The sequence below is a fragment of the Heteronotia binoei genome, chromosome 11, assembly GCF_032191835.1.
Source record: "Heteronotia binoei isolate CCM8104 ecotype False Entrance Well chromosome 11, APGP_CSIRO_Hbin_v1, whole genome shotgun sequence".
Lineage (NCBI taxonomy): Eukaryota > Metazoa > Chordata > Lepidosauria > Squamata > Gekkonidae > Heteronotia > Heteronotia binoei.
In genome coordinates, this window is record NC_083233.1 from 34,863,855 (window position 1) to 34,885,266 (window position 21,412).

The 21,412-nt window shown below is 41.8% G+C and overlaps 1 protein-coding gene across 1 annotated transcript; it reads left to right on the top strand.

The window, feature by feature from the left end:
• The first annotated feature begins 8,750 nt into the window (after nt 1-8,750).
• LOC132579685 (STING ER exit protein) lies at nt 8,751-19,580 on the top strand. The gene is made up of 7 exons (XM_060250214.1): nt 8,751-9,015; nt 11,531-11,648; nt 14,214-14,255; nt 14,813-14,951; nt 16,019-16,108; nt 17,093-17,185; nt 19,117-19,580. Exons 1-7 carry the CDS (start codon nt 8,892-8,894, stop codon nt 19,177-19,179), a joined length of 669 nt encoding a protein of 222 aa, XP_060106197.1. The 5' UTR covers nt 8,751-8,891; the 3' UTR covers nt 19,180-19,580.
• Nucleotides 19,581-21,412: the final 1,832 nt, after the last annotated feature.

Below are 21,412 nucleotides of genomic sequence, written 5' to 3' on the forward strand. Positions count from 1 at the left end.
GTACAGTTCATGCATCAAAACAATAAAAGGTTGTGTCATACCCCCCCTTTTTTAAAACCAGCCATCACTTTTCATGATCTACACAGTCAAAAGCATTGCTGTAACCTGAAACACAAGCTGATTTTCAGCTGAAATTGTCTTGCATGCTCCAGTAACCAACGTAAATTTGCAATGTGATCTATGGTTGCCACGTCCCAGTGGGTGTTCTGGGAGGGGGCCATCCCAATGTGATGACATCATGCAGAGTGACATCATAGGGTCCAGGCAAATAGGTGTGAAAAACCTCAGCTTGAGACCCTGGAGAGCCGCTGCCAGTCTGAGAAGACAATACTGACTTTGATGGACCAAAGGTCTGATTCAGTATAAGGCAGCTTCATATGTTCATATGTTCATAGCATGGGAATACAGCGCTGCATGCACATGCCCCTTTTTTTTCCCCAACCATTTAAAGGGAAACTTCTCTCTTATTGGCTGGGGGGAAAGCAGGCTACCCACGCACTTGCTGTGGAAGCCATGGGGACCACAGCCAACTGTTGGGACTGGCATCTCTAGTGCCTCTTCCTTTTCTGAATCCAGCTTGATCATCTGGCATTTCTCATTTCATATTTGGTAACAGTCTTTGTTATAAGATTCTGAGCATCACTTTAGTCACATGAGAAATTAACATGATGGTCCAATAGCTGCTGCAGTCATTGACATTTCCTTTTTTTTTTTAAAAATTGGAACGTAAATTGAGCATTTCCAGTCTGTAGGCCAGTCAATGTTTTGTTTTCCATACATTTTGGCATATTCTTGTTAAGATTTTGATGGACTCAATTTCTGTGGCTTGAAATAGCTTTACTGAGATCCCATCTACTCCTGGTGATTTGTTTCTCCCAACTGTTCTGAAATTGTTTTCATTTCACTTCTGCTTCCAGTTAAATAATCTGTGTGATTTCTCTATTGGCCATCTGGTGATGTCCACGTATACAATTGGTTACTTGAAACGTGTTCACAATAAATAACATTGTCTTAACAGAATTCTATAAAGTGCTCTTCTGGTTTGTTTTGTGCTCCTAGCCCAAATTTTCTGACAATATTTGATTCTGCTTTGTTTTCCACTTTTGCATATTAGTCACCTATGTTTAACAGCACAACTTGTCTAGGTGTGTGATCAATTTTTTCCAGGATATTTGCAAAAAAACTTACAATTTCTTCTTCCACATCTGTGTGTGGTGTAAACTTGAATGATGGTTATGTTAATAGGCTTTCCCAGAAGTCTGCTTGATATTATTTGACGAGACTTTGCATTACAGCCTCTGGTTCCTTGTGGTACATCTCACCTCACTATTACAGCAATTCCTTTTCTTTTGTGTTCCCCGTTTCCTAAGTAAAACACTTCGTAACTTTCTGACTGAAAATACCCTAATTCAGTTCAGTTCAGTTCCTCCCAGGACTGTAATGTTTAAACATTCCATTTCTCATTTTATGATTTCAAGCTTACTTTGAGTCATACTTCTCATATTCTATGTTCCTATTATGTGTGTCAAACAGCTTTGGAGTTTCCTTTTGCATCCATTCGTATCAACAACTGAATGTCCTTTTGGCTTTAATTCAGTTGTGTCCTTAAGAATACACTCATACTTGTCCTCTGCTATTCATACTTAGTGCTGCTCATACTTGTTCTCTGCTCTTCCCCAGTAGCTGATTGAGTGCTATCTGATCTGGGAGTTCCATCTTCCAGCACTATATCTTTTTTTCATTTTGGATTGTCTCATAATAGGGTTTTTGAGATAAGAGATGATCAGGTGGATACCATGGCTGCCTTCTGCGCAATACTAACCAGGGTTGCTGAAGTGTCACTGCCATTGTCTACAACACAGCCTCCACCAGCGTTACCTTCTACTACTGCTGTTGCCCAGTAACCAAGGCTTTTTTTGTAGCAGGAACTCCTTTGCATATTAGGCCACACACACCCCTGATGTAGCCAATCCTCCAAGAGCTTACAGGGCTCTTCTTACAGGGCCTACTGTAAACTGTTGGAGGATTGGCTACATCAGGGGTGTGTGGCCTAATATGCAAATGAGTTCCTGCCAGTAAATACCCTTTAAGAATTCCTCCCCACACCCCCCATTGGACTTCCTATTATCTTCTGCTGATGTGGCTGTTGATTCCTGAAGGGAGTGGATGCATCTTAGCCTGGTGTCTCAGCTGTGACTATCCCACCTTGAGTGACTCTGCCACAAGTTGGACTTCTTGACAGAGTCTAAACTCATTAAGGTACTTCACGCACCATCTTAAGGTTTGCATCCAAGATGGGGCATATATACCAAGCTTAAATCCAGATCCAATCAAAAAAGAGCAATCAGTCTACTCATTCAGAGTGGATGGGGACCCGTCTTAATTGTTGACAGACAGGCAAAGTCAGATAAACACAAAATCTAGTGTAGGAAAGTACAGGGTGGAATGTGATAAGCAGATCAATGTACTGAGATCACATAAAGATTTTACTAAAGTAATTCACACCTGCAGAGGATGGGTTACACTAAGATATTAGCACCCATAGTGATTAAGAAATCACACATTTCTGTTAGTCCTCAAGGTGCCACTAGACTTGTGTTTTAATTTTGCTCCAGCAGCCTCAATCAGCTTCCCCTCTGGAATTATTATATGCGTAGGACGTCTTTGTTACTGTAGCTATGTATAGGCTGCAGTTTTACATACGAACTAGGGAGCAACCTCCAGCAATTAAAAAATTAATTCACATTAATAAACCAGACAGAGTAGAAGATTGTAAAATATTCATCAACAACACAAGTAAAATGGACATTTTCAATGTTTTCACGGCAGACTTTTTATGGGGTGGTTTGCCATTGCCTTCCCCAATCATCTACGCTTTCCCCCCAGCAAGCTGGGTACTCATTTTACCAACCTTGGAAGGATGGAAGGCTGAGTCAACCTGGAGCCAGCTACCGGAACCAGCTTCCGCTGGGATCGAACTCAGGTTGTGAGCAGAGGGCTCCGACTGCAGTACTGCAGCTTTACCATTCTGTGCCATGGGGCTCTCGGATCTGGAAGACCCAGGTTCAAATCCTCACTTGTGCCATGGAAGCTTGCTGGAGCAACCTTGTGCCAGTCATACCCTCCTAGCCTAACCTACAGGTTGTTATGAAGATAAAATAGAGGCAAAGAGAAAATTATTAGCTGCTTTGGGCCCCCATGGGGAGAATGTCAAACATATGACCTGTGGGCCAGAACCAGCCAGTCCAGGCCTCTTATCCAGCTCATGAACAACCGGTCATTACCTTTATTGGCAGAAGCTCTGCTTTATGTCCCTGTATGTCCCAGGACTAATGTGTAATGGATGGTGAAAGTGGGAGGGCAGGCATCAGGAAGATACTGAAAGGAAATACTAAGGAACATTAATGTTTTAAGCATGTTTGTATTTTGAGGAAAACATATTATTAATTGGGTTTGCCTGTGTCCTTTAGAAAGTTTATCTCTCCCATACTTGGCATTACATTTTATAGCACACATGGCCTGGACCCACAAAGTGACATTTATGTCAGATCCAACCCTCATCACAAATAAGTTCAACATCTCTGGGTTAGAATGTCAAGCTAGGACAGGGATGGCCAAACTTGCTTAATGCAAGAGCCACATGGAACAAACATCAGATTTTGGAGAGCCGTAAGACATGAAGGTTAGATGTGTGAGAGCCTCAAGGCAGAAAGGAAGGCAGGCAAGCAAATAGGTGGGGAGAGGTTAAAAGAAAGCAACTTTAATTTTAAATGCATTCTTCAAGCCACTGGTTAGCTTGGCTTGGAGAAATGATTGAAAGAGACAACTGCCTTCTCCAAGCTGGTTGACAGGGTGGTGGGGGCTTTGAGAGCCACACAATATGTGTGAATGAGCCACATGTGGCTCCCGAGCCACAGTTTGGCAACCCCTGGACTAGAATCTGGGAGAACCAAACCAGTCACACATCATCAGCTTAACCTACCTCACAGGTTTCTAAAATACATCCTTGTTTTACTCCACAACTAATTGGAATCTTCTGAGTTAAGTCACCTTCCTTCGACCATCCAATTTGGCAGGTTGTATTAGTGTGTAATTTTTTTTATTAGAAGGAGGAGTCTCACATCAGTTCCTTGATCCCTTAGTGTCTTCCAGAGCAGATCTCTTGGGACGGAGTCAAAGGCACCCTTAAGATCCAAGAAAGCAGCAAACAATTTAGGGCCCTTCCCTTTCCTATATTTTTGCACTAAGTGGCTTGACACTACACAATGATCAAGGGTCGATTTTCCTCTACAGAAACCATTTTGCTCTATACCTATGATTTGCTTTTCAGACATCCATAAACTGAGTCTATTGGCCAGACATCTTGCATATAGTTTCCCAACAGTGGAAAGCAAGCTGATAGGTCTATAGTTACATGGGAGATGGCAACCACCTTTTTTATATACAGGGATCACTACCACATTAGTTCACTACCACATCAGGCTTTGGGTATTATACCTGTCATATTTACGGTCATAAATAAAGCAGCAAGGAAAGGGACCCACCACTCAGGGAATGCAATTTTTTTTCTATCTGGCTTCAAAAAGGCGTGATTTGCATTAATTGTATTAAGTACTCCTTATCTCCTGTATACTTCTTAGTGTATAATGCCATTAAAGGTGGTTGTTGTTGTTAAAAGCAGTTAAAATTCTTTACCCCACCCAGCTACCCAAAAGTGCATATTTCTACAGATAGGAGTGTTGATTAAAAAAAAATATTGTGAAAAATCTTCCAGTAGTTTATCACATTCAGAGGAATATGAGAGCCATGATGATACCATGTGATGGGTTAGGCATTAGTCCTGTTGCTGTATCTCATGCCAGAGCAAGGAGTAAATAGATTTACAAGGATATCTTGTAACCCATGCTAAAAGTGAGGCAAGAAAGAAAGAAAGAAAATATTGATAGTGATCTGGATTTCATTCTGGAATGTGCAATTATGAGCTATGGCAACTATGGGTGGAGAGCTGTGTTGTCCAAACCGTGATCTGGAGAAATACTGAGAAAGCTTATTCTTGATTATTCATTTAGATTTCCATACCTTACTCAGGGAATCCCAGTGGGGCCCTAAAGCACTTACAATGCCACTCTCCTCACCTCCATTTTGTTCTCACAACGATATGAGGTAGGTTAGATTGCAAAGGAGTCCAGGGTTACCCAGCAAGCTTCCACAGTAAAGTGGAGATCTGGACCCAAGTCTCCCAGTTGCTAGTTTGTCACTCTCACCATTATGTCACACTCCAGTTAGAAGGTCTGTATTGTCAAACACAAAAGGAGACGGGCAGCTTCTAACAGCTGAACTTTGACCCTGGCACTCCTCTCTTACAGCAGTTTTTGGGGTGCCTGCTCTTTTCGTTTAAGGCCTCAAGTTAAAATCCTGTTATTATTTTTTAGTATTCTATGTGGTTTTTAACTGTTGTTAGCCACCCTGAGCCCGTTAGGGGAGGGTGGGATATAAATCTGATAAAATACAAATAAGTCTTTGATTTTAGTTTCATGTTCTGGGGGCTGCTGGTTTTAGTCATTTGATTTTGCTCTTGTCTTTGTTATTGCTGTTTATGTAGTGTGTTGTTTAATTGCCTGTTTGATATGAAAGACTCGGAAGCCTTGAGCAGTGAGGCAGAGGTGTGTTGTTGTTTTTTGCCCACCCCTAGTGATCATCGCCCTAAACCTGGATGTTCCAAGCTAGTCCGATCTCATCAGATCTCAGGAGCTAGAAGGGTTAGCCTTTGTTTGTACTTGGATGGGAGACCACCAAGGAAGGCAGAGGCAGGCAATGGCAAATTACCTTTTAACGTTTCATGCCTTGAAAACCCTATGCGATTGCCGTAAGTTGTTTGCGATTTGACAGCGCTTTCCGCCACCATTTATTATCTCCTATAATGTGCAGCCACAAGGGAGCATTGGGTAGTGGTCTTCCCAGATCTGGGACCCAATGAGCGGGAAGCATGAAACATCACAGCCACGTTACATCACAGTCATGTGACAGGAAAAGGAGGAGACAGAGTTATGTTTTCATAAGTGTCAAGACCAAGATCATAAGCAGTAGACCAAAAGAGCCAGGGACAGGAAACAAAAACCATAAAGAACAAGCCAAAGGTGAAAGCCATGGAGGAAACCTCTCCAGGAAGTGATGTCATTTTACTGTCCTGTTTCTCTTCTCAGTGTATGTGCAACACCGGCTCTAGGACACATGGAACCCCATGATACCTTAACAACAACCCTGTGAGTTAGGCTATAAGTGTGTGACTGGCCCAAGATCACCCAGGAAGCTTCCATGGCAGAGTGGGGATTCAAACCTAGGTCTCCCATATTCTAGGGCAACACTTTAACCACTGCACCAAGGATCCCCAACCTCCTGTATCTTGAATGCCAGTTTAGTGTAGTGTTTAAGAGCATGGACTCTATCTGGAAGAACCGAGTTTGATTCCCCATTCCACATTCAGTTGCTGAGTGACCTTGGGTGGGTCACAGTTCTTGAAAGAGCTCCCTCAGCCCCACTTACCTCACAGGCTGCCTGTTGTGGGAAGGGGAAGGAGACTCTGAGTAAAGGGTGGGATATAAATCCAATCTCCTCTTCTTCTTCTTCTGAAATACCACAATATCCCAATATAAATACCAATTATCATTTTAAATTACCTCCATTTCTACCAATGTCACAACTTAGCTCAAAGAGTTCTGCAAAATTATAAACACAAAAACAAGTCAAAGGATTGAGTTGAACTGTGAAGTAAAAGACATTTCTTTTCTGAATCTGTGTTCTTCTGCTATGATGAATTTGCAAGGTGACCTAAGAAAAGACATCTTTGGCCCCAATCCCTATCTGAAACTACCTCATAAAGACTACAGCTCATGTATTGCTTCACAAATGCTAAGTGTCATTGATTTATTAAATATTGGATTCCAAAGGCTTAGCCTCATTTACTACATTCAGATTGTGATCACACACTAAATAGTGCAATTTCAGTCTGCTTTCCAACTGGATTTTGCCAGTTCACACAGTAAAATCCAGTTGGAAAGGGCATTGAAAGTGGATGGAAAATGCATTATTTAGTGTGTGTGACTGCAGCCTCAAAACAACTAGTCATGTGGCATCTTCTGTTTGTTGTGGCAATGCTAATGTTTAATTTAAAATGTGTGCATTTTATATGTAATTCCTTTTATAAGGAAAACTTATGCAACAATAACATTTTTTGTTCATCTTGAATGTGCCCCAAGGTTTAGTTGTCTCTATTACTAGTCTATACCTCTGTAATTCAGTCTTTTTATTAGTTATACTGGGAATCTGTGGAAAGAATATGTTGTTTAAATGATGCAATTTTTTTAATTATTGTGGCAAAAATAACAATTTAGATTGCGTGGAAGCTGATCCCACACTGTAACGGTTAGCATGAAAAAGTCAAAGATTGCTCACTTTCAGTATTGGCAGCATATAACTGCGGAACTGCAGCTCCTCGAGAAGACAAAAAACAATAAATAAGGAAATCAGGGCTGATGGAAGTGTTGGAGAAGGGTGCAAGCTCAAAGTGTCTCCCTACAGAGTTTCCACAAGAACATAGATGGGCTGCAGCGATCACACCTGCTAAATAATGCAGTTCCAATCCACTTTCCGTGCACTTTCAAACTGGATTTTGCCAGTCCACACAGTAAAATTCAGTTGGAAAGTGCACTGAAACTGGATTGAAACGGCATTCTTCAGTACGTGTGATCGGAGATAACAACAGGGAACAAAAGCAAAATCCCCAAACAGGGATACTTCCTGCGTCCCAATCAGACAAAATAACACAGAATAATGTGCACATTCTCCAGAACTCTTCATTAGAAGGGGTGTTTGGAACAAGCTGGGTAAGCTAAGACACTGCTCCAGGTTCTTAGCATGAGGCTTCCATGTGGAACCTGGCTTTTCACACAGACCTGAGCCCCAGCACCTTCTTGGCAGCACGTGGTCTGTTGCATAGAACTCTTTTGTATAGTTATACATCCACAGTATTCCAATGTATTTCTCTTTTAGAATAGTGTATCAGAATAATTTTTTGTATTGACATACCCAAAATAGCAATATTGGCTGTTTATCTCATTACATATACTTAACCCCTTTTCACTATAGTTCATTGTATTCTTTTTTTCTAATGGCAAACTAGAATGATGTTTACATGTTAAAAAGTAAATTAGGTGGACAAGAACATCACTATCCAATGCATTTCTCTTTTAGCTGTATTGGCATACTCAAACAGGGATATTGGCTGTTTATCTCATTACATATACTAAACCCATCTTCCACTATATTTTAATGTATTTTTCTTCTAGTGGCAAACTATATATATGTTACATGTTAAAAGTTAAATTAGTTGGATGGGAAAAACTTCTGAGTAAGAAATACCCTTATTTTGGCTCAGGCTTATAACAATAGAGTGATTAACAGACATTCTCACAATCTGACATGTTACTGTTATTGGTTTCTCACGTTTATGTTACCCAGTTCAAAGATTTGCTTAATTTGTTAATTTTACTATTCTGTCACTGGATCTTAAATCTGTCCCATTTTGCATTCTAAACCACTGCCTACCAGCTATACGTCGCTCTGCTGACTGTACCTGATTCCTCGTCTGATGAAGTGTGCTTAGAGCACACGAAAGCTTACATTCTTTATAAAACTTGGTTCGTCTTAAAGGTACAACTTGACTCCTACTTTGTTCTTTACGCTGAGTATTAGAGGCTGCAAAGCGAGTTAGCCGGGCGGAAGCAGCGGGGCAGCTCTTCCTTCCAGTTTCAGCCCTCGAGAAGGCGGGGCTGACCCCGCAGGAAGCGTTTGTTTCCGGGTTGTCTGTTGGCGCTGCGTTCCGGTGGTCCGCCATGCCTAAAGTGGTGTCTCGTTCTGTCGTTTGCTCGGATACGCGCGACCGCGAGGAATACGATGATGGCGAGAAGCCTCTGCATGTCTATTACTGCCTGTGTGGACAGATGGTGCTGGTTTTGGGTGAGTCGGGGGGCGGGGTGTGTGTGGCGGGGACCGGCAACCAAGCCAAACTATACGTTTACTCGCGGGAAAGCCCCGCGGATTTCATTTGAGCTTCATTCCATCTATACAAAGGAGGGGGCGATTAAGGACTTTCTAAAAACTCTCTTGACGATGAAATATGTGTCACCCCACAGAAATGATCCGTGGTTGATCCAGAACAAATGGTTATACATATGACAACAGTTCCATATAGTGCGTAATTTCCTTATGAATCCCTACTTTGAGTGGTTGTAGAAGCAGGCCTTGAATTCAGCAGGAGCTCACAGGATGGTTCCCCCTCCTCCTCCCCACTTCCCTTGAGCATGGAATAGTAGGCGCAGCTGCATAACAATCCCTGGATTAGGAGAGTGGGTAGCCTGCCAGCCACTAGGAGCTTTGCCACACTCCCAGCAGCCCTCATTAACTCCTGGAGAAGCCCATGCCACCTTTTCTCCACTTATGTGATTTTGGGCACTTGCTGGTCGTTTGAGGAGGGTGGGGGGAGAGCGCGGCGGATTAACCATTAAGCAGACTAAGCACGAGCTTAGGGCACCACGGCCAAAGGGGACACCACAAAGTTGGGAAAAGGGTGAAAAGAAAAAAAATTGATAAAACTAGTGCAAATTCATCATGGTGCACCCTAGGGTTATCTTCTATTTTTTGTTGGCAAGGTGCAGTGTCATAGGCTGTGTTTAAAAGTAAAATGATGTAGCCAAATTTAAAACAACCAAGAAAACATCTTTCAGTCACATGGAACTTTACAACACAATTACAGAAGACAAACTAGAGAGTGCCTTTCAAAATGTTGAAATTGTCTTAATATTTTTAACATTAATGATCACCAACTGCACAACAAAGAGGTCTTTCTCACAACTGAAATGTAAAAAACCCAAATAGACCAGTTATGCTTCAAGGAAGACTCAACTCACTGTGTATATTAACAACTGAAGCAGATATTCTGAGAAGTATTAATTTTGAGGGTGTTAGCAATGATTTTGCGAAAATGAAATGTAGAAAAATGTCTTTCAGGTCATGAATATTGGAACTTTGATACATTTAACTTGTGAAATGTTAAAATAGATATTGTATTGCATTTTTGTAGAACTTTATGTAGCCCAAGCTTGGCTTAGTTTGTACAGTATATTGTGTTATCATATGAATAAATTTTTGTATTGCTGCAGCCTGCATTGTATATCTGGTCAGACAGGTCAACAACTAAAATAGACTGGGTCAGCGTGGAAAGGAGGGGGGGCACCAAGATTGGTCAGTGCTTAGGGCACCACTGAGCCTTAATCCGCCCCTAGGAGGGGGAGTGCAGCCAAGGAGAGCCCCAGGTGAGCGATAACATCTCTTGCCAGCCCAAGCAGTCCTCACTCGCCTGGATTTCTTGCATTGAGTTGCTTTTGGCTGGGGGGGGCAGCATATTCTTATGAGTTATGCTAATGAGCTCCACCATCAATTTTTCTACAAAATGAGCCCTGTGTAGAAGAGTATTAGATACAGCTATATCTTAGAGTACCATGTGAAAATAAAATAAGGTACAGTTGTTGGTGTTTATAGCTGCATTTCCACCATAAGGTTATTAGAATCTCCACCAGCGGAGGCAATGTATCTCTCTATACCAATGGCTAGCGAGGTGTAACGGTAGTGAGGGAAGGCTACTGACTTCATGCTCTGCTGCTGGACCTCTTGGAAAGCACCTGATTGGTCACAGCTGGAAACAGCATGTTGTGCTAGAAGATGGATCCATGATGGTCATGGACTGTTACAGTAACATGTTATTTTGATATAGGAAAATATACAGAGAGTAAATGCTTGGACAGCGAAGAGACTAATCTGCTTTTTTATTTTCAAACTTGTTGGTTCCACTCTCATTGATTCCAGCCTGAATTTCCTCCTAGCAGCCTTGACCCAACACTTCTTATTTTTAAATTCTGTTCTGTAGGACATTATGAAATGGTTTGTATCTAGATGGAGGATATCCAGAGAGAGGAACTATGGCTCAGTGGCAGAGTATGTCCATTGCATGCGAAAGGTCCCAGTTCAAATCCTTGGCATCTCCAATTTAAAAAGATGTATCAGTCAATTATGTGAAAGATCTGTGACTCTGGACCATTGTGCCAGTTAAAGTAGACAATACTTAACTTGATAGATCAGTAAGCTGATTCAGTATAAAGCAGCTTAATATGTGATCTCATGACTTGTTTTCATCACTGGCAAACTAAAGATTTAGTGTAGTCAGCCTCCATTTGTGGGGAAAAACCCAGTAGTTATTGACATAGCTTATATGGCATAGTTAGAGTGGGGTTCTATTTTTACTGAAAATAGAATGTATAGAAAATAATACAAAACAAATACTTCTGTGAAAAGCATAGTGACCGAGGGCATGTCTGCAGGCCAAAATTTTGCATGTCTCCTGCTGTAGAAAAAGGGCTTGCCAGCTAAGCTTCGTTTCTATGCCTGCCATGATAGTTGACTGGTGTGTTTTCTACAGATTGTCAGCTCGAGAAGCTGCCCATGAGACCACGAGACAGAGCCCGGGTGATTGATGCTGCCAAACATGCTCATAAATTCTGTAACACTGAGGAGGAGGAAAATGTTTATCTTCGCAGGTAGGCTTGTTCAGGCTCCACTGGCAAGTTCCAACAATGCAATACACAATGATGGTCAAGTGCTTCGTCTTTTCCCACATTCCCCTGCCCTTGCCATTACCACTTCTCCCACCCCCAGCTCCTCTAGCTCCACATCCTTTGTTTGCTTCCCTTCCTCCTCCTCTCTCCTGCCCTGTCTCCAGCTGCCTTTTCCAGATATCCTTTCTGTTCACCCTTTTCCAACAATCACCTCCTTCTTTAAAGCAGACCAAGTTATTGGGTTCCTTTTGGCTTGTTCTGACAACCCAAAAATTTTGCTTGGTGGTTTTTTCCCTCAGCACTGTCTATACATTCATACAGTATTGTTACTGTATGAATGTATAGACAGGGTTAGGGAGGGTTAGCCTTTAACCTTTATTAAAGTGTTTATATTTTTCTGAAAAATTGGGATGTCCCCTAGTTTGCAGAAAGATATTCTGTAGCAGTGGTGGCACCCCCTTGTAGACTTTTTAAAATGTGCAAGGTAGGGCTATTTGATAGTCAGGCACTTTCTGAGCTCCCCACCCTGTCACACCTAACAAAGGGATCAAGTTGATTTAATGATGGCATGAGTTGCAGTAGGTTAATAAGGAAATTTTATTAGGGTTTGTAGACTCTTTCGGAAGGAAAAGGAAGGAAAACTTTCTCCAGTAGAACATGGCACTTGATCCCGAAATGATGTTACCAGCCGTGAAAACCTGAAATCTTTGATAAGGAAATTTTAACTAATAACTACGCTGGAGTACATGTTGCTATTACAGAGAAGCCTGGGGAGGTAGAATTGGAAATTGAGGTAATATCTGGTACGTCCATCTCCCCTTCTCTTGGAGTGAGTCACATCAACACCAACAAACTTTATTATCTCTTTTTTAGAAAGGCCTAGTGCTTAACAGTTCGGTGGCTAATTCATGGAATGTAGTAGGGTATTGGTTATTACAGCAACGGACAGCAGAACTCTGCTTTAAAACAGTTACAGATCCACCCACCAGTTTACTGAACTCAGGCTATTTCTGTCAGAGAGTGAAATAATTATTTTGTTGGAAGTCCTCCTTAAACTCAATAATCTCCACCTATTGAAATATGGTTAGTGTATCTCTTAGGATATTTCTCTCAGTCCCCTCACAAGTCCCTAACCTACTGTTCCCCTAAAGTAACACAAGATACTGGCTCTATTCCTCCCTCTTTATTGGTCCCTGAGCCTTATGTAGCTATAGTATAGATGTCTGAGTTCTTTTCCTTCATTGGGTGAAGTGTAACTACCTAACTAATCTGGTTGTTTTCCATTTCTCTGTTGCTTCCCCCAAACCTTGTCTGAGGCAATGACAAACTTTCGCTCCATTTAATACTCCTACCCACCTCCCATAGGTTCCACAGCCTCTCACTGTCTGATCCCAATATCTTCTCTTTTGTTGTTGTTGTTGTTCTAGTACAGTTCTTGTGTTTGCATCCCTATATGGATCTCAGCTTTTACCAGGAAAGTGGAGGGCATTCAAGCCTCATTCTTTAGACAAATTCTTTGGTTTGCCAAAATGTGTGTCCTACTTTGCTCTCTGCTCTGAAGTGGGTCAGTCTTTGGTGGAGACAAAAGCCTGGATTGCAGTGTTTAAATTCTGTCTCAAAATTCACTTTAGAACAGATCCTAACAGCCTTCTTGATTGTATGAAAAGAGACCCATATATTTCATCCTGGACAGCAGTGCTTCTGTCCAAACTCAATCAATTGGGGTTAGAGGTGGATGATTTTTCTACCTCTGATGAGTCATATATCTTCAGATGTATTAAATTGAGACTGTGGGAATCGGAGGAAACGAAATTACGGCCAACTGACCCTTATATTTGCTCTCCAGCTTCCTTAGGTCTCTATGCTTTCTGTGGCAAAATGCCCAATTATCTATCAGACTTAACCACTCCAAGCCATCACAGGGCATTTATGTTGGCTAGACTAAATGCGTTTCCCTCCAAAGTTTTACAAGGGAGATATCAGCGAATCCCTTTAGCCAACAGACTTTGCTCCTGTGGAGCAAATACTCCTGACTCAATCCAGCATATATTGCTTGATTGTTCTCTTTACCATAACCTCCGTAAAGATTTATTTGGCAAGCTTTCTTTTATCCCAGATTTGTCTATTCTGCCACCCTGTTGTTATTTATTGAGTGATACTGAAGGGGTGGTTAGTGAGGCTGTGGCAAAATTTCTGGCTGACATCCTTAAATTTAATTCTGACCATGTTTGAATGCATCTGTAAGCTCGGTTTCATTTTGATTTTATCTCCAATGTTTAAATTTTTATATTCTGTGTATTTTATCTGAATCCAGTATACCATTAAAGGCTGGGTATGGTATGGATAAAAGACAATGTAACAATATAAATCCAGATCTGCATTCCCCAGCATCTGCTTTTATCAAATGTTTTGAATTTACTGGTAATATGCAAAACTGCAAGTTTCAGTTCACTTCTCTTCACAGTGGGGTATTTGATGTGTTCAGCTTAACAGCATATAGACTCCAGTGTCTTCACATAGTAAGTTCTGCCTGTTTTTCTTCTGCAGGCCAGAAGGCATTGAACGACAATACAGGAAAAAATGTGGAAAGTAAGTACCTCCAGCAGGATGTGTTCAGAATACATTGTAGGAAGGGCTGCATACTCCCAAGTCTCATCTTCAATTCTATGTTTGTATCTACTGTGATACCTCAGGCTATCACTCAGAAGGCATGGTTTCTTGCATGCTAATGTACATCAATATGTGTTTATACACTTTGATTTACCAGCAAACAATCCTGGAGGCTGTTGTTTTTAAGAAGGTCAGCTAGATAAAGATTTGACTTTTGCCTAGATCATGGCTCAAAAATTGCTTCAGTATTCCTAACTGTCAGCATAACATTCTTATATCCATGTATAAATGTTGAGAATGATTAACATAATGCTGGCATTCATCTACCGCTTTCCAACATTTATAGTAATTCACATATCTTATTTTGTTTGTAGTCAACTTCTTGTAAACCAGGAAATTGTTTACCATCCTGGTTTATTGCTTGTTATTACAATGGAGCAACACCCACTCCAGATATATCAACTTGATTCTGCTGGAATGTCAGATTAAAACAAACTATTTGTTCCTTTCTTTTTACACAATATTTTCTTCCTCAGGTGTGGGCTGCTTCTCTTTTACCAGCATCAACAGAAGAATGCCCCAGTGACGTTCATTGTTGATGGCGCTGTAGTCAAATTTGGACAGGGATTTGGAAAAACAAACATTTACACCCAGAAACAAGAGCCTCCCAAGAAGGTAGAGTGATGCATGCCATGATTGTAACACCTTGCAGGGAGCAAAATAATAGATGCTGCATTTGAGGTCCCAAGAACTAGAGCAGGGGTGGTCAAACTGTGGCTCGGGAGCCACATGTGGCTCTTCCACGCTTATTGTGTGGCTCTCAAAGCTTTCAGTGCCTCATCAGCTGGCTTGGAGAAGACATTTCTCTCTTTAAATCACTTCCCCAAGCCAAGCCACCCAGCAGCTTGGATAATGGACTTAAAGTTAAAGTTGCTTTCTTTCTGCCCCTCTCTCCCTTCCTGAAGGCATCTGACTTTTATTCTCTGTGGCTCTTAACCAAATTGGGCCACTTCTGAACTAGAGCCTCTCTGGACTGTTGTGATTTGTATCTTTTTTTAATCCTTTATAATGATAAACTCACAGGCCTTGAGCTTTAGATAACACAACTCAATCTGGTTTTATTTCTTTATTTGCTTCATTTGTATCCCACCTTTGGCTTACCTCATTCTTTTGTCCTCCTTTTTCTCCTCACAACAGCCCTGTAAGGTGGTTTAGGCTGAGAGTGTGTAACTGGCCCAAGATCAAAAGGCAAGTTTGCATGGCAGAATAGGGATTCATACCTGAGTCTCCCAGCTCCTAGTCCAGGACTCTTAACTTTTATGCCACACTGTTTTTTTTTAACTTCATCAATCCCTTTTTCTTGTTCCAAGAGACTTGGAATCATCATCAGTAAGGAACTTGCCTCCCCCCAGTGTCCCAACAGCATTTCCCTCCACTGGCTGACTGGGGTGCTGGTGTGGCTCTTCATTCTGGCCCACTGACTCCTAGTCATACCTGGGTGACTTTTGGGAGGAAGAGTTGCCTCTGCTTCCTTGCACACTGTTGCTGGGACAGCTGGTTGTTTCTATAGCTGGGGCTTCCCATATGGCTCCAATGAATGCCCTAAGGGGGACGCTTTTCTCTTCTCAGCATTAGACTTCCATGATGCTCCTCCAGTGCGGCAAAGTAGGAGTGCTCCGTATGTTTTCTATGCCACAAGTCACATCCAAAGGACTTAATGAACCTCTTTTTTGGGTTCCCAGGTGATGATGACCAAACGGACCAAGGACATGGGCAAGTTCAGCTCAGTCACCGTCTCAACCATTGATGAAGAGGAGGAGGAGATTGAAGCGGTGAGTTTCCTCTGCTTTTCCCACAGCTGCAAGCAACATCCTGGTGGACTTCTGTGACGTATTGGCCTGTATCCATCACGTTGTTAAGAAAACCTCAGTGACCAGAAGTTTTTTAAAGAAGGGAGTGGTGATTTTTCACTGATTGTCCCCTTCCACTACAACTTAGCAAGGCCCTCCCCCAATTCAGTAGACCTTCAGGAACAACATAATGGGGCCTTTGGGCAGGAGCAGGAGAATTTTTAATAAAATGTGAGTGCCCTGAACACAGATGGATGCAAGGCAGTGTTTCAGAACAGTATGCAAGTCCTTCATCTCTGCAGTTTTTGCCTTTATTTCAGCTCTTGGGATCCTGCCTCAGGCCTTCTTGTTCCTTGGATGTGTGTTCTTTACACATGACACATAGGTTTACCAGATGTCCTCTATTTAGAGGACATGTCCTCTCTTTTTTTGTGTCCGTTCTCTTTTAGTCTCTTTTTAAGAAACTGATGAAAATGCCCTCTTTTGGGGTTGGAAGGTTAGGAGTATCTCTAGTTAGTAGGAATTATTACAGCTTAAATAGTAGGCATATTTAAAATGAGATCTGTCACAGTGATCACTTGTTTGAAGTAGTCAGGAAAATGTCCTCTCTTTTGCTTTTCAGAATATGGTAACTCTACACATTCGCATACACACAGTGCCACATCACAGTTCACTTTTGCAGTTTATCTCAATTTTAGAAGCCTTTGGCTATTCAACTGGGGTGAGGAGGAGGGCTGTTGTCCAGAAAACAATGCCAAATTTCTTTTGAGCCCTCTAATTAGTTGGATGATTCTTTAGGCCCCAGCCTTGTGTCCCTGATATCTCCCCACCCAGACTGCAATATCCTATAAGGAACCTTCCTTGCACAGTTCATGACTCTTATATTAATATTTGTTATGAGTCCTGTAGAGTGATACTGTGTTTAGCTACAAGGTTACTCTGCTGATGGTCTTGTCTGTCTTTCAGAGAGAAATTGCTGATTCCTATGCCCAAAACGCCAAGGTGATTGAGAAGCAGCTGGAACGGAAAGGCATGAGCAAGAGGAGGCTGCAGGAGCTGGTAAATTTACCCTTCCCCACACCTTTTCCATTTGCTTTGAGACAAGGTACTAAGGCAGAACAAGTTGAAAGCTCAGTCCAGGCAAGATGAAGGTGATGCTGGTCAGGAAGGCTGGTGGTTTGGAAGGCTTTAGAGCCATTTGTTTTTGGAGGGAGCAGAGTTGGCATTTGTAGAGCAGATTAAGAACTTGGGAGTTTGCATGGACTCAGCATTGCTGTTTTGAAAAGCAGGTTGTCATAGTGGCCAAGAGGGCTTTCAATCCACTACATCTGGCTTGCAAACTCTCTCCTTTCTTAGGGTTGGATCCAGACTAATTCTCCTCTCATGCAAGGCAATTTTGTAGAACAGAAAATTCCTTCCTCTCACTGCAGCCCACTGCTTTCCCCAAAATGCTCATTGGGGACAGAGACCCACAGAAACAGCATGAGAGGCAAACTGGGGGGTCTGCAGCAGGAAGTGGGAATCGATGGCAATGACCTCACCCCTTCTGTTTTGGGAAAAGTTAGTTGGATCTAACCCATAGGCTTGGCTGACCGGGCCATGCTAGTTCATGCTTTTGTAACCAAGCCTTTGGCCTTTAAAATAGCACACATTAAGGGTACAGAATAAAGTTAGAGTCCAGTAGCACATTTAAGACCAACGAAGTTTTATTCAAGGTATAAGCTTTTGTGTGTGTATGCACACACAGTTCTTAAGATACAATGAAATGGGAGTCAACCATTCAAACTTACAGGGTTGAAAAGCAAATTAGCATATAACATGATGGAGGCATTTTGAGACAAATAAAACTTTGTTGGTCTTAAAGATGGACTCTAACTTTATTCTGTTGCTTCAAACCAGCACAGCTGCCCACCTGGATCTATCTTAAGGGTATGTATTAGACGCAATGATCTTTGCCAGTTGCTGCATAACATTGATATGATGGTGTGGAAATTTTGTTTCTGCCTACTTGTCACGAGGAAAACTCTGAAATAAATGATATTAACTCTGGAAGGATAATAGTTGCTACTGGGAAAGCTGGGATTGCTCCAACTATTTTGAGCATGGTGACACATCAGCATGTGGGAGGAGGCATTTGATTGATGAAATTATCTTTTCTATTGGGTCAGCCAATTAGTTCAAAGGTGAGAGGGCAAAAAATGAGTAAGAAAGAGGCATAATGCTCAAAGACATGGAGTGTTTCCCCCTCCAACACAAAAGTTTGGTGCTGCCTGTGAATCACTGGCTGGTTTGATAGAGCAGCAGCTTGCAAACTTGTAAGCTGTTGATATCAGGCAGGGAACCTTAGAATGCAGCAAAGGACCATCCCTTTAACTTGCCAGAAAAGTTATTGGAGGGCTGCAGGTGGCCAGGAGTGCACTGAGCCAAATGGCCCCACAGAATCTGTTCAGCTTGCATAATGGGCAGCAGCAGCAACACTGAGAAAGTATGTAGTTCTGTGGTGAGCCTGTGGTCATTGTTGTAGTTCTGGTTTGAGTTGAGTTGACCCTGCAGGGCCACTTGGCTCAGTTCATTCCAGGGCTATTTTAACATCCCAGTTCATTCCAGCCCACATGTCTGCTACAGAACCATAGTGCACCGCAGAAGAGTCTGAGACATGGCCTGGAGTGCACAGTAGTAAGGAACACTGGCCAAGCTTTCAGGACCTCACTGTGAACAGAATGCTTAGAATATAACCAGCATGATCCAACATAACCAGCAGATTCCTGAAAGCTGGATATTGCAGGAGAAAATTGGATTGAGCAAGTGGGCTTTCTGAGAAGCTTGTCCCCCATTAATGACCTCAATGAGGAGCTCCTAATAAGCTTTCTGAAGAACACCAGGATTCCTTGAATTCCCTCTGCTTCTGTTTCATTTGATGGGATATTAGTGTGCAAAGCAACAACAACAACAAATGCAGTTTTTTCTCTCCCTTCTTACTTTTAAATTAGGCTGAACTGGAAGCCAAGAAGGCCAAGATGAAAGGAACACTAATCGATAATCAGTTCAAATAAGAAACACTGAGATGTGGTAATCATTGAGACATTTCTGAAAAAGGAAGAAAACCGCAGTAACTCCCATCCTGTTGGCGTGCCACTTGAAATCCAGATACATCTTTAAAAGGCACTTTGTTGGTCATCAGCGTAAAAGATGGGACTGTTCTGGTTTCTGGGAAGGATTAACATCTTCTGAAATTCCCTGTTGTATTCCCGGGAAGTACTCAATCAACACTTAAGTTACTGGCAAGCAACCTGTCCTTCTCAAGGTAGCCGCCTGTGGAGGGAGTGTATATAAAAGCATTAACATGGCTCAGATATGAAGATTTTTAAAATTATTATTTTCCTGGGTAGGTACCTACCCATCTAGTTTTTTTTTATACAGAAGCTGTACAGAAAATAAAACCTTGATAAGTTAACTTTTACAGTCTGCTGTTTTCCCTGCCTCTTTTGAACTAAGCAGTGACATCTGTATAGTGTAAAAAAGGTATGCAACACAAAATGCTCTTCCTTTGGGAACTGAAAGAGGCTTTTGATAGTCTCCTGCTCAGGCATTGACTATCCTGAGAACTACGTAGCTTTTACAAAGTAAAAAATGTAGATTTTAAAAGGAGATTAGGCGGATTCATAAAAGGTAAGTCAATCACTGCCTATGGCCATGGTGACAGAGGCAGCAAAGTTCTGAATACTAGTGCAGGGAAGGCCTTAATCTCCTGTTCTGTTTCTTTTACCTCAGGGGAATGGGTTGGCTGCTGTGTGAAACAAGATGCAGGACTAAATGGAGCACTGGTCTCACTCATTGCTCTTGTTTTGATCTGCTGTGCTGCAAGGCAAGGTGACCCAGTTAAGCTAAGTGAGCAAGATCCCAGAGACCAATTGCAAATACAGTAATGTACATCTGGTTTCAGAGTCTTGCTTATTAAGGGATGCCAAGATAGGGTGTAATAGATGAGGAGATATGAATAATTTTATACAAGAGCCCTGTTGCAGAACCACTGTTTGGCCAGCTGGGGGTTTCAGAATCAAAATCAGAAGCTGGAAATGAGCCAAGGCTAATATGATAGCATCAGAACTGCATGCTTTATCAACTATTCTCTAGCCTGGCCCTCCAAAACCCCACTAGAAATGGTGATGCCACATTTCTTATTTCCAAGGAATACAGGGCAGTGTGCATGGATCTCCCCTCTTTCATTTTATCCTCCCAACAACTGTGAGAGGTAGGTTAGGCTGAGGAAGAGAATGGCCCAATATAATCCAGTATGCTTTATAGCTGAGTAAGGATTTGAACCTAGGTTTTCTTAGCCTCAGCCTGACAGCATAGCTGTGTAAAGATGCACCATATAGCTCTTCTGAAGGCAAGGACAGTTATTCTACACCCTTGGGGCCACCACAGTAAAGACCCTGCATTTGTGATTACTGTTCTCACCCAGTGGATTGTTGGAGCATGAAACAGATCTTGTGAGTTTCATTTATATTTAGGGGATTTGTAATAATATCTTTTGAAGTGACGGCAGCATATAATGCCCTGTTGGAAAAAGAATTAGATGCATTGTATGGAACCGCTTGTATTAAGAAGAATTCTGATAGTTGTGATCAAATTTTGTCACTCTCAAAGAATTTTGCCTTGTTTATAAAAAAAAGTTCAATGTTAGTTTACTATTTTGGCTCCTTAGAACATGCCTTCCTTTGTTCCAGTAATGAAAATAGATATTACCTCCTTTTATGTATTTACTAGTTTGAACTACTGTAGAGCTTTTCTATTTGCAAGATTAAATGGTGTATCCTCTATGGTTTTACAAGGAAGATTTTTGAATGGGCCTTGTTGTCAAGCCCTGATATTTCTCAATAACCAGTCCTTTGTTTTAAATCAAAAGTAGGTTTATTGTTAGAAACTCAGGAGCTGTACCAAGGACACAAGCCTTGGGAGTAATGATGTACAAACAGTTACACAGTTGCTATATAGGATATCATCAAAGGTTACCATACAGATGCATACTTGAGTCATGGGTTCAAAAGTTACTAAACAACTATTTTATTAAGGAATTTTAGACTATTGGAGACATCAAACATTCTCACACTACTCTGGGAAGAGATAAGGGTTGTCTGTGTGAAACTGTGGGAGAGGCAACTTGAAGGTAACATCAGCCAGGCTGTAGCATAAACATCCTAGGGCCAGATGGATTTATTACTTGCCCACTGGCCGTAAATAAGGGGGGAGAGAAATGGAGAGCTGGTGACCTGCTCGGTCTAG

Excerpts from the sequence above, each read along its gene's own strand:
- LOC132579685 (XM_060250214.1), top strand. The coding sequence starts at position 8,892 with ATGCCTAAAGTGGTGTCTCGTTCTGTCGTTTGCTCGGATACGCGCGAC. Across the intron at positions 14,256-14,812 it reads TACAGGAAAAAATGTGGAAA|GTGTGGGCTGCTTCTCTTTT; the intron begins GTAAGTACCTCC and ends TTTCTTCCTCAG. Across the intron at positions 17,186-19,116 it reads AGAGGAGGCTGCAGGAGCTG|GCTGAACTGGAAGCCAAGAA; the intron begins GTAAATTTACCC and ends CTTTTAAATTAG.